We start from the raw sequence: 13,329 nt of genomic DNA, 5'->3' as shown, positions 1-13,329 counted from the left end.
CCATGAATGATTTTTGTTATTATTTCCAGGATACATACAAACCAACAGATGGTTTATAAAATTGGCAACATACTCAAAAATATAGTTCAGCTTAAAAATGCATCTATAATTCTTCACAGATAAAAAAATAAATTGGGTATGTTATAAATATAACATTATTGCCCTCCTGCTCTTTTACTTATATTCTATTTATTCAGCACACTGCTATTCTGGATTTACAGAACTCATTTACTCAGACTAATGTTTTCACTTATGTTATGTCAATTGAACGTAATCTACACTGCTCAGAGCTGAACATCTACTGCACCAATTCCATGTTTAGTAAACTAAAACAAAACTTTGCTTAAAGCGATATACATTTTCTTTCTCAAGAACTCAAGGGAATGTTAATTCCTAATGTGTGCTGTAACAAATGAACTGTCTGCAATGGTTTGGGGAAACTGATAGCCATTTCTTACTATGGAAGACACAATCAAAAATAAAAGTGTGGCGTGTCTTTGCCTAGCCAAAAAAGTATTGAATGGGGGCAATGCCCCTATTTAGCAGTGACCATAACCCCAGTGTGATAAGCTACGCCACTGTCCTGCATAAATTGGAATTCTTGTGGACGTGAATTTAATTGATTAAAAAAAAAAAGTGAGCGTCAACTCACCTTAACACCATATTTGACCTTGCCAGCATAGTGTTGAATAATGAAAGCTGGCTCCATAACTGCAGGAAACTCAATATAAGCGTTGCCTTCATGGTGACGTTTAAACTTCTCAAGCAGAGTTTGATGAGTAGCTTGTGGAAAGCTAATTAAAACAAACAACAAATGAGGAAAACAACATAAAAAGAATGGTTGGTAAGAGGATAAAGTATTACAATGAAAAGTAAAAATTAGATAATGGAAAAATAAATATGAAGGAGCACAATGCTAATTCTTACTTGCTTTCCTCATCCAGCAACTGGATCAGCCCTGTTGGCCTCTTGCTGATCAGACTGATACAGCCTCCATTATCTGAGTAGTTGATATTATTCCAGGTTATTCCCTCAGATCGATACTGTTCCTGGAGGAAGAGAAGAGGCAAATGGCACCCAGATATCACCAAATAATTTGTTTTAGTAAATGTACCCGTAACATTGAGCTACATTATCAAAGTCATACAAACTGATGAGCGATCACATTGTATCAGGAGTTCAATCAAAGCTTAGTATTGCTTGTGGAGTCATATTTCTAACAATCTATACCCTAATCTAATTAGCAATATATATGCAGCATACGACAGATAACATGGTGCTGCCCCGCAGAGCCTGCTAGTTGTGCTGCTTACTCATAGCTACAGTTGTATACACTCCTGGTCATAATGCATGGTCACTGATTCTCTAAGGGAAAGATTAACACAACCTCTGCAGGGTACACTACTAAATACAACATATTTCTGCACATTTTAATGTACAATTACTATGTCACTGCAGAATTTAGAAGATTATAATAAATAAAATTGAACAGTAAACAGGGCATGTGCAAAGGTTTGGACACCCTGTCAGTCAGTACTTCGTAATATTTCCTTTGGAAAAGTCACAGCTTCCAAACATTTCTTGTAACCAGCTAAGAGTCTTCATATTCTTGCATTTAGGAATTGGTTTTTTTGTAGAATTCTCCTAACTCAGAAACATTCTTATGCTTCTTGCATGCATGGTGCAATTCAGATCTTCCCACAGACTTTCAATATTATTGAAGCCTGGGCACTGTGAAGGCCATTCCTGTAAGTGCTTTATGGTTGATTTTGAGGTATGTTTTGGTACATTGTCTGGCTGAAACTATCTAAAAAAATGCTAAACAACCCAAAAGAATAGTGTCTGTGGCCAAAATGTGAACTAAGTTTTATCAGTCCACTACATTTGGTTAAAAAAGTTTCTATCTTATCCAAGTACTGTTTTGCATATTTCAGACGTGGACTTTCGTGATGAGGTTGTAGGAATGATTTCCTTCTCACCACTCTTCCAAGAAGATCATTTGTGTGTAAGTAACACTGTACTATGTCACTGTGGACCACAACCAACTAGACCTTTCTGCAGATATGTGGATTCTGCTTTGTATAGCTGATAATATTACAAGCAGTTCTTTTTTGGTCCTCCGAATCTGCCTTCACTTCAATAGTTCCCCTTACAGGTCTGTCATGCAGAAATCTACACAAAATAGCATATATCTAAAGATATACAAATGTCATGTACAGTAGAAGTATCTTCCTTGCATGCTATGTTCTGCAATAAAATGACACTTGAGAACACAAATTGGAATGGAAAATCAGCTTGATTCAAACAACAATTATTAAATTAAATTGCTCAGAATTGAATTTAACCAATTTCATAGTGAATAAGATGAATAATATGAGGCAAATCACTTATTACATTATGAAAATGTACACAAGAAAATGAATCTAGTCCCTGTATCCTTTCAGTCCGGACCAGGCCTGCAGGAATGATCACATTAAGAGACAGAGTTGGTGACCAGACCTCCTACTATTACTCCCATTCCGCACTGTAAGAGTCTAACCTGCTCCAGCTGAAACAGATGCTGATTGAAATAATGCTGCAAACGTTCATTGGCAAAGTTAATACAGAATTGTTCAAAGCTGTTGCTACCGTAGTCCTCAAAGCCAAAGATATCAAGGACCCCAATGGAAAGAGTCTAGAATGAGAGAGAACATTTTTAACAGTAATACAGTGACATTTCCATAACTACTTACTAACACTCTCCTAGTGAAGGAAACTAATAGATTTTTAATGACCTAAAGCAGAAGTTTCCACTCCTGAAATGAGAATAAACCAACCACAATCTATTTCCCTTCTCATATGCTGAAAAGTCAGCCTTTACATTCCCAACATGATAAGATTCCTACCCTCACAAGTCGTATCTATAAAAATTTGTCCCCAACCTGCCTTGGTTCTCATATGCTGTATAATTTACCATTTATTTCTGCAGCTCATATTCTCCAACACTGCCTCACCTGTTCACCTTTGTCTCTCACTGCCCTCTATATTGTGTATTTAAACTACCACTAGATCTAAAATATGAAAAGACATCTTGTAACATTCACAAACCATGACAGAATGCAAGCTGATTGTATGGTACTTAAAACTACTAAGCAGCTGAGTGCAAGCTATTGTTTTCTTTCATTGTTACAAACTTAAATGATCCGTGCTGTGCCCTTCTAGAGAACTAAGACACAGGAAGAAGAATATACCCAAGAATGTAAATAGTATGTCTTTAATATACAGCACCTTGGATCTTAAAGTGGAAACGCCATTTACACACTTATTTGCCGGTCAACATTAACTGAATGAATTCTTTTCTACATTGTTTTCTGGGCAATTCTATTGCCACTTAGCAATCTGTGGGCTGTATTACTAACGGACACTGTTCTGCCATTGCCATGTTATAGCTACTTCTATAAACTGGTCTCATCTCACCTGACTTCCTTCATCTATTGCCTTGCTGTTGATGTTAAGCAGGGCATGGTTAATGCGAAAGACAATCCAATCAAACAAGGCGCTGTAAAGAGACTTCGCCAAAGAGTCTCTAACTGTAATAGCCTGGAACCAACAAAAAAAAATAATAGTAAGTGCTTCTCTCACACAGCTAGAATACATATTCTACACATTTTCTCCTCACCTCTGGCAGGCGATACGGTAAGATCAGTTTTTCTCCCACAGTAACAGTTTTCCTAGTAATCAGAGCATCCAGAAGCATTTCTTCACGCACCTGAGATACATAGAGAAATCACAGCTCACCTTAATTTGGACAAAATGTTCCTCATATATCACACTGATGGTAGAGACCAGTGTACCTGAGATTTTATCACACTATTTGAACTACAAGAAAAAGGATCTATTCACACAAAACATGGGAGTTTCTTGTACACCTTAAGCCATATCTGGATAAATAAAATGTTAAAAAACAAAATACTTAATATCAAAATAGTAAATTAACTGAAACTTTCCCTCAAACAACTTCACATAAAGAAATCTTGACTCCAATAAATGAATGTGCACGACTTATGTTTTGTATACAAGACAGACAATCTTTTGTTTTGTGTTTCCATCAGACAAGTGAACACGGACACATTATTATATGTCTGTGGATACTTATATATGTGAATAACCTTCACTAACGAATTGTTTTCGGAGTGGGGGGGGGGGAAGCAAAGTGCCATTCATTACACCTTTACAATGTTGCCTAAGGACACAGCCATGAATAAAGAATGGTACCAAAACAGCCTCCAAGAGCAGTTTCTCCCAACCATTCAAGAACAGGTTGGTGATGAACAATGCCTTTTCCAGCATGATAGAGCACCTTGCCATAAGGCAAAACTGATAACCAAGTGGTTCGGGGATCAAAACAATGAAATTTTGGGTCCATGGTCAGTTAACTTCCCAGACCTTAATCCCATTGAGAACTTGTGGTCAATCCTCAAGAGGCGGGTGGACAAACAAAAACCCACAAATTCTGCCAAACTCCAAGCATTGATTAGGCAAGAATGGGCGGCCATCAGTCAGTATGTGGCTCAGAAGTTGATTGACAGCATGCCAGGGCGAATTGCAGAGGTCTTCAAAAAGGGGGGTCAACACTGCCAATATTGACTCTTTGCATATATTTGCAAATATTGACTCTTTGGGCAGCATGGTGGCTAAGTGGTTAGCACTTCTGCCTCAAAGCCCTGGGGTCATAAGTTTGATTCCTCATGGCCTTATCTGTGTGGAGTTTGTATGTTCTCCCCGTGTTTGCCTGGGTTTCCTCCAGGTGCTCTGGTTTCCGCCCACACTACAAAAACAAAACTTGTAGGTTAATTGGCTGCTATTAAATTGCCCTTAGTCTCTCTTGGTCGGTGTGTGCGTATGTTAGGGAATTTAGATTGTAAGCTCCAATGGGGCAAGGACTGATGTGAATGTGTTGTCTGTACAGCGCTGTGGAATTAGTGGCACTATATAAATAAATAGATGAAGATGATGATGATGATGCATAAACTTGATGTAATTGTCAATAAAAGCCTTTGACACTTATGAAATGCTTGTAATTTTACTTCAGTATAACATAGCAATCTGACAAAAAGGTCTAAAAACACTGAAGCAGCAAACTTTGTGAAAAACAATATTTGTGTCATTCTCAAAACTTTTGGCCATGACTGTATACTAAACCTTATTAAAAGATACATGTATAGAGAAAATAGAGTGTAAAGATAGTATAAAGGTATCTAGGCGTAGGGAATAAAAAGGTGGTGAACATAGGGGTTCATTTTATATTGATATTGTTATACTACATTACTTGTGTTGAACTATATTATATTACATGTATGAACTGTAAGTGTAAGGTTTTCTATGTGACCAGTAAAATACTTTAATTTTAATACTTATATATGTTGTGAGTGTTAGTTATTTATAATGGGTATACGCTGTGAAATAACGCTTGGACACAGTAGTATTGGATGAGTATTTCTGTAAGGCTTTAGTGTTATTTAGCGTGGTGAAAACACTGAACAAGGCGAGATTATTTAAGGAAAAGTGTATGAGTGTGAGCGTATAACTAGCGTATCCAGGAACAGAACACGAAGATTGTGTGCACAATTAAGTTGTAACCGCAGGATCTTTTTTTAGTTTGCTACTTTCACAACTTTTAAGTTGCGGACTTACACTATATAATAATTTAACATAATAAAAAGCAAACAAAAACATGCCCACTATGGACACTGCACTCTTTCTAAAGAATGTGTGGAACAGATTATTCTAAACAAGTATTCATGACAACACATTTTCATTACAATAACACAGCACTGTATGATGCATACGGGAGAGAAAGGCAAACACAATGCCATAATAGAAAAGCGGACCCAGCTTGTGACAGCTTACAAAACTAGAAGTTAATTTAGAAAGCATACCAGAAAGAGAGAAAACATCTTACAGCACAACATTTAGGATAGGTTTAAACATAAGGGAGATACTTCGTCATGGTTGAGCTGGCTAAGATAGCATTGCACAAACTATGGGGCTACATTCTTAATTCAATTCCAAGAATGCAGGCATTTCTGCTGCAGGGATAATGGAAAGGTTGAACAGATTTATGTGATAATGTTGCTTGACTTTACAGACATCTCTTTTAACTATTTATGTTAGGCAAGGGGTCACTTTGCCTATCTTTAACATTGCCAGAGGGTTTCTGTGCAGTTCTCTTTTTGGCTTTATGGTGACATAGTAAGGAAGGAGAGCTTCCACCTGACCCACAGGCCTGTCATTGCTAGTTGACAAGTGGTATTCTGTTCCGTGATTACATCAGTTGTCATGAATAATGAGACAATATACCAGACATCTGGTCACAGGAATCTCTAGAAAATTTAAATAAATGAAGCTGTGGTTAAGGTATTTCAGAGTCACAGGACTACTGATTTTAAATAGCTGTTATCTACAATATGGACAGTTCCACAAGTTTATTGCTTCCAACTGCAAAGTCTCTTCATATCAGGAAAAGCTGCATACACATAATATGGATTAAAGGTGGTAAACATTATAATAAAGACAGATTCACAGATGACTTAATGGGGGGAATGAAACTGCATTCAAACATTTATGCTATTGCAGAATCCAAACACAGCTCCTCTCTAATAGTATGCTCCAATTTCAGGTACAATATAGAAAGTATGCAACCCACAAAACATGTTTCTGTACTTACCTTCAGAAGATCAGATACAATGTGCAGAGTATCTGGGTTGGAAATATCAGTTGACTCATCCCTGTATGTCTTCCTCTTATACTGGATATTACCAAGGTGAAGGATTGCAGACAAAAGAGACACTATCCTGTGAGAGGGGGCAAAGAAAAGAGAATTATATATACACATAGAGACACTATGACAATTTGGAATAAATCATCAAAACACATGACAGACATGTAAAATCCTAAGAAATGCCACCAGGTGGAGAGAAAATACTGAATTTTGATTGCTAGGGAGTCTTTACACTACAATGAAGAAAAGACAACCAAAAAGTTATAGGCCGAACTCTCGAAGGAGACAGTATTAATAGCAGCACACTTTTCTGGCTATCCTTAACCTACAAGACAGAAGCAAATCCAGGTACTAGACAAAAAGGTATTGGAGGCCATTTATGAAAACTGAAATCTGTGACACAAAGCAACCAATCAGATGTTTGCTTTCCTTTTCTAAACTGTCCTGGAAAAGAATCTGATTGGTCTCTGTGGGCTGCCGCTCTTTGTTGTACGGACCACCAGCTTTCATAAATGCATTTCATGATAAGCTGCAATGCAGCTCAAAAATGTGAGAGAAATATAAATATGATGAAATAAAACACCACAAACATCTCACCAGATGTCTCACAGCATGGGCTAGATATGAGAAACTAACTCACTTGCTTTTGTTGTAACCATCACATACAATACTTACTGTCTACGTGTAGCTGGCAGGAAGCCAACCATCTCCATTGCCAGCTGTAGTCGCTCAAAGTCATGTCTGAGGTCCTCACCCTCCCCACTTAAGGAATCCTGGAATATTAAAGATATAGTCACAACCAAAGATAGCACAAACAAGATCTCAATAATTAAAGGACAAAACATCATTGTGCAGCCCAGCTCAATAGACACAAAGCAAAATATAACCAAACACATGGTTAGGAAACATAATGTGAATACAAAACAAATCAGAAAAATACAATGTTGCAAGGTAAAGCAATGTGCACAAGGAACTCACTGTTTCATCTTCACAATCATACACTCCCCAGTTCTGTCTTTGTGGCTTCCGTGTTCTCTGGAAAAAAAAAAAGCAAAACAGATGCAACAAGTGGCATTGCAACCAAAATGTACTGTCCATTCATTAGAGCTGCCATTCTGTTTCTTACATATGTCTCATCTTTGTCAGAACACCAATATCCCCATATTTTATTTCATGCTCCTGCCCCACACTGACATTTCTACACACTTTCTTTTTAAAAACATATCAAAAACAACATATCATTGGAAACATACATTTTTCATTTTTGTCATAAAAGCAGACATTTTTTAAAATGTATTTCCAGTATCCAACACGTATAAACAATATATAATATAAACACCATAGATGACCATCATATAGACATTGCCTTAATAAAAATACAGCAGACAATCACATTTCCCTGACTTCCTACAAGCCATGTATTTTTCTATCCAGTCCTCCCAACTTCCATTAAGCATTATTTATTTATCTTCCCTGTTCTCCAGTACTGTTGTATCACTCCTTACACCTGTCCATTTATCTTCTGTGACAATATACAACTCTCACCTGGTTCAAGTAATGATAGTTCTCTGGAAGATCAAGGTGAAATTCTGCCTTCTCCTCCTCACTTGCCCCAGCCAACAGATAGTAGAAAACATGGTAATTCCTGTTACAATTGTACAGAGGAAGAGATTACATGTTTGTCTGTCACATAATATTTATAGCACTATACAACAAGGGGTTATTTTGGGCAATGTAATAGAAAAAGTAGAGAGTGCTATGCTTGAAGGTACAATCTAGAATTCATGGTAAAAGATACCAATATCTTTAATACCTTATTATTCACAAATATTAAGATAAGAATTAAAAGTGGATATAATTGAAAATGCCAAATTAAACATGGAGAATAAGCAAATAAAAAAAAGGGAACTACACCAAAATGTGCGTATGCAGGACAAGAGTAGAAGACAGCTGATATGTACTGCCTTGTCACTGAACTGTGAGGGCACTCGCTTTATCATCAATGCTGCCAGACAGAAGTCCCTCTGGTCTGCCCTCAGGAAGTTGGTAGAAATAAATACTAGGACATTTCTGCCCTCATGGCAAAACACCAAACAGTGGCTTCAAGAACCAAAAACCACATACTATTAGTTATTTAAAAGTTGCAACATAAAAAGCCTATACAGGTTCCCATTGCTGTTAGCATATAGCCATAACTTAAACAAGGCACTTTCATAATTAGACAATTATGAAAGTGCTATGTAACAGAATAAAATCTGAGAGAGGTAGCTTTCAAAAGCTTTCTGCATAAGAATCCCAATAGGATTTGCCACTGGGTGACCAAGGCATTTGAATGTGTGTTATGAGCCCATATTTAAAAAATTAAAAAATTAATTTGCTTGAATTTTATTACTTCTGTAGAATAGGAAAATATGCAGATAGTGGAACCATTTTAACACTTTTATACATAGTAGAAACATCTCAAGAAGGACTGCATTTTAGAAAAGACCTTGTAGTACTGTGAAAGAAAATATGTACAGAAGCCATTTAATGCAGCATTTAGGGACAAATTGCGGCTTTAGTATGTACATAGCTCAACTGAGCCGGTGGTACAAAACCACTGTTTCTTAAGACATAGCTTTGGAACTTCATGGTATATTGGTGATTTAAGGTCAAATACTTTTAAATTGAAAATATAAGATCATTTGCATTGTTTAAAACATTTTCACAACTGGAATGTTTTACAAGTCCCCCCACAATAAAAGAATATATTCACATTTTACAAAATAGTGTAAGGTAACTCCCAATCAGTTTACCGCTACAGAGTGCCTCAGTGTGCGTTTGTAAAGGAGGGAAAACTGGCACATGATGCTAGCAGATCTCCCACCAGCTGTTCATTCTAGCCTCACACATGAGACATATTAGTAGGCAAGGATGACTATGGTGAATGGAAGGAGATTTAAACAAAAAAAAAAAAAAAGAACAATATATTTTTTCTTACGAATTTCCAAATATTTGACATGCAAAAATGCTTTAAACCAACCATTTCATCTTATATTTTATTTCACAAGTAATATTAGCTATCCCTCAACACACATGAGCATACACTTCATAAAGGGAGTTACAGTATTCAGCATGTGTTCACTCTCACCTCTCTTGCTGCTCCTGGTAGACAAGCCTGGACTTCTCCAGGAGATACTTTTCCACATATGCTCTGCACAAGAGAAAAAAACAACAACAATATATCAGCAAAAGTACTGTGAAGTTAAAATTTACACATTTTACCCCAAAAATGTAATTTTACATAGACTGACAGTGTGTGTTTGATTTACAATATACTGTTTGGCAAATTAAAGGCATACTCTATTTTGTCAGCATACCTGAAATATACTGTTGTGCCACAGAAATCTACTTCTTACTACAGTAACAGACTAAGTAGTAACACAGAAACAAACACAAAAATTCCACAAACCATATTAACATATAGACAATTAATGGATCCTAAAATCTATTAAAGTTAGAATTAGAATTGCTCTCACATGTTTTATACAGGTTAGCAGCAAAATGATAAATGGAAGTCATCAATTATCAACTGAAGAACTATAAAACTGACAACATCACAACATATAATATGCAAGTAATGACCACAAAGAGTCAATTCAACCCAGACTACCACTCTACATATATACACCCCCTTTACCCGCGCACTGTTCCTGTCTCATGGTAGTTGACTTGGATAAACTTCCCAAAGCGACTGGAATTGTTGTTCTGAGATGTCTTAGCATTTCCGAAAGCCTGAAACACACAAAGAAAGGTGGAGAATGGTACAGAGAAACACGCTAGATCACCAATCACAGAAAATACATCACACAGAGCAATTCCCAACTAAAAAAAATCAAAGTGCATCAACACGGGTAAGTAGTAAAAGAACTTCACAACCCTACCCTTATTTAAAAGGCTGCCACCTGTAAATTGTAAATTCTTTTTATTATGAGAATATAAAAAGATATTTACAATATGTTTAATTAGTGTAGTAAAGGTCAGCAGAGTAACACGGGACATGTGAAATGAATAGGATTCTTGGTCGCACCAGAGTTAGGTCAAAATGCATGATGAATATTTACAATGCATGCATCTGAACAAACAGCAATGCATTAATTCTTAAGTATTTCATAACCTTCAGATTTTAGATGCTTGATGTGGTACCTGTGCTGTTCAGAAATAGAGTGGCAGTTGTAGTTTTGTACCAAATTTTCACTAAATGTATTTCATAAAACTCACAATGTCTGAACAATGCACCAAAACGACAGCAATGCCTTTTGTTTGGATGAACACAAAGTATTCTGACAAACCCCAGTGTGCTCCTGCTGCCCACTGACAGGCCCAGTAATCAGTCTCTGTAGCACACAGCCCATACAATCCCTCTTCTCACCTTAACATTTTACTTCTAGTTCCCATTCTCTGTTACCTGCATACTCCATTCCCCACTTACTTATAAACATGCTTACTACACAGGTGAGTGTGCTAGTAGTAGTATCCCTCCTTCCTACACTCACACTTTATCTACAGTACCTTATGTAAATCTGCACCACAAACCTTTGGCTCTTTCCTATCACCGCAATTTTCCTCCAGACCTGAAGTCAGACATACACCCCACACAGCGCTACCACTTATGAGAGCTCTCATTCCTATGCTACATGCCAGTAGAGGGAAGAGTGTGCATTGGTTGTGCTAAGTGTGTACATTAAAGGTTATGTTTGATTGGGGGCTATGTGTATAATTGGGTTGAGTATCTGAATGCCTGGAGTAGTTATGGAGGAAGTGTGAGTGCGAGTGATTAGGAGTGTAGAAAGTGTGTCTGAGTATGTGTGTGTGTGTATGTAAATTATTTGAGGAGACTATTAGTGTGATTCAGGACAGATGTGTGCCTTAAGAGGCTCTGAGTCATTAAGGAGAGCAAAGCCAAAAAAAAAAGAAAAAAAGGAGTAACTTTGCACCTTGGCAAAACCATATTGCATTGGAGGAGGGAGGTAAATCTAAAATGTGGAGACAGATTTATAGTTGGGGCAGAGCATGTCCTAGATTAACTTTAAATTTCAGTGTAAAAATCAAGCTATTAAGTATTTGTGTGCTACATTTAAAAGCTGCCAGTATTTAACTTATGTGCAAAATAATAAACTGATATGCACTCCTTGCAGTGCAACATGGTTTTGTCCAGGAGAACATTTACTATTTTTTTTTGCCTAACTCTCCTTAATGATTCAGGCCCTCTGTGTGTAAATAATTAGTGTGCTCTGTGCATGTTTAGATTCTGCAAGCGCAATTGGGGGGATTAAGTATTTACAGGAGTTTTATATAGATGTATGAAATAATGGAGATAAAGCGGGGGGAATAAATAACACTGCACACCTATTTGTGAGGTTCCACTTCATATTTCTATGTAGTCTGATATATTTATTCTCACCTCCAGCACTGGTCCAGCGCCTAATATGATCTGTTCCACCCCGCTAGCATATCCCTTCTGGCTTAAAGCAGTTAAGTGGTGGATCAGGAAGTTGGTACTTTGAGTCTTTCCAGAACCGGTCTCCCCAGAGATAACAATGCACTGATTTCGCTGACGACGGAGCATAGCATGGTAAGCAGCATCTGCTACTGCATAAATGTGAGGCTCACGTTCACCCAGCCTTCGGTTGTCATACATCTTCACATACTTAGGGTTGTAGATTGGTAAGAAACGGAATGGGTTAACTGCCACCAAGATGCTTCCAACATATGTGTAGATCTTCTCCTGTCGGAAGCGTGTACGAAGAGTCTCAAGCAGCGTCCTCTCACTAAGATCAGGCAATCCACAAAGGTCCTCACACTCTGGTCCCTGCTCCTGGGGGAGAAACCCCCTTTCAACCATGCATCTGCGCTCTTCTGTCACTTTCAGCCAGGACTGGAGACTTCTATAGTGGATGGAGCCATCTATATTCTTCTCCCTCAGGAGGAAGCGATAGTCCTCTCCAGACCCGCGAGCCTCTAAGGCAAGTCTGGGCCATAGCATCATTCGCTGAACAGGACAATCGGTAGGGTTAAGGATCCACTCTTCTCCACCAAATTCTTTGACCTCCGCCAACACATAGCACTTGACTCTGTCCAAGCGCAGTGCCGTAATGACAGCATCAATGACATCAGCAGCTGTGGTGTGCCAGCGGGCGGGCACTGGGCAATAGATGACCTCTGGGGATATGCTGCCAGGGTAAACCTGCAGTGTGAATTCTTCATCCAATAGGCGGCGGCGCCCACCACCACCCCCCACCTCGGACATGGCGGCACTCCGTGTCCCATCAGAAGGAGTGTGGGCGGTTCCCCGTCAGTGGGGGGACACCTGCAAAAAACAACAGTTCGGAAGTCAGTACATTGTATGTTTTAGATATTAATGACCTGACAGAACATTTTGAACTAATCCTTGTCAGCCATTCCTAGGTTTGAAGTCAAATTGAGATAATAATTTTACAAACCGCAAAGCAAAGTAAATATTTACCCAAACCTTGTAAATTAATAAAGTTAAAGGGTAATTACATTCAACATCATAAATACATTTTTTG

The 13,329-nt window shown here is 37.9% G+C and overlaps 1 protein-coding gene across 10 annotated transcripts in view; it reads right to left on the bottom strand.

Annotated features, from left to right (window-relative positions):
- The window catches only part of MYO9A (myosin IXA), a 67,303-nt gene that overhangs the window by 37,240 nt on the left and 16,734 nt on the right, over positions 1-13,329 (bottom strand). For all 10 annotated transcript variants that reach the window (XM_075208344.1, XM_075208343.1, XM_075208345.1 and 7 more), the window contains exons 2-13: positions 12,204-13,109; positions 10,440-10,534; positions 9,891-9,953; positions 8,306-8,405; positions 7,739-7,795; positions 7,436-7,533; positions 6,707-6,833; positions 3,659-3,748; positions 3,457-3,579; positions 2,540-2,674; positions 928-1,049; positions 653-794 (exon numbers count right to left, since the gene is read on the bottom strand). In XM_075208344.1, coding sequence (XP_075064445.1) covers positions 653-794; positions 928-1,049; positions 2,540-2,674; positions 3,457-3,579; positions 3,659-3,748; positions 6,707-6,833; positions 7,436-7,533; positions 7,739-7,795; positions 8,306-8,405; positions 9,891-9,953; positions 10,440-10,534; positions 12,204-13,049 — 1,998 coding nt within the window. In that variant the 5' untranslated portion in view covers positions 13,050-13,109. The remainder of the gene's footprint in view (positions 1-652; positions 795-927; positions 1,050-2,539; positions 2,675-3,456; positions 3,580-3,658; positions 3,749-6,706; positions 6,834-7,435; positions 7,534-7,738; positions 7,796-8,305; positions 8,406-9,890; positions 9,954-10,439; positions 10,535-12,203; positions 13,110-13,329) is intronic.

Source organism: Mixophyes fleayi, chromosome 4 (assembly GCF_038048845.1).
Source record: "Mixophyes fleayi isolate aMixFle1 chromosome 4, aMixFle1.hap1, whole genome shotgun sequence".
Classification (NCBI taxonomy): Eukaryota; Metazoa; Chordata; class Amphibia; order Anura; family Limnodynastidae; genus Mixophyes; species Mixophyes fleayi.
The sequence above is the reverse complement of the archived record's forward strand: the minus strand, read 5'-3'. Positions and strand labels throughout refer to the sequence as shown.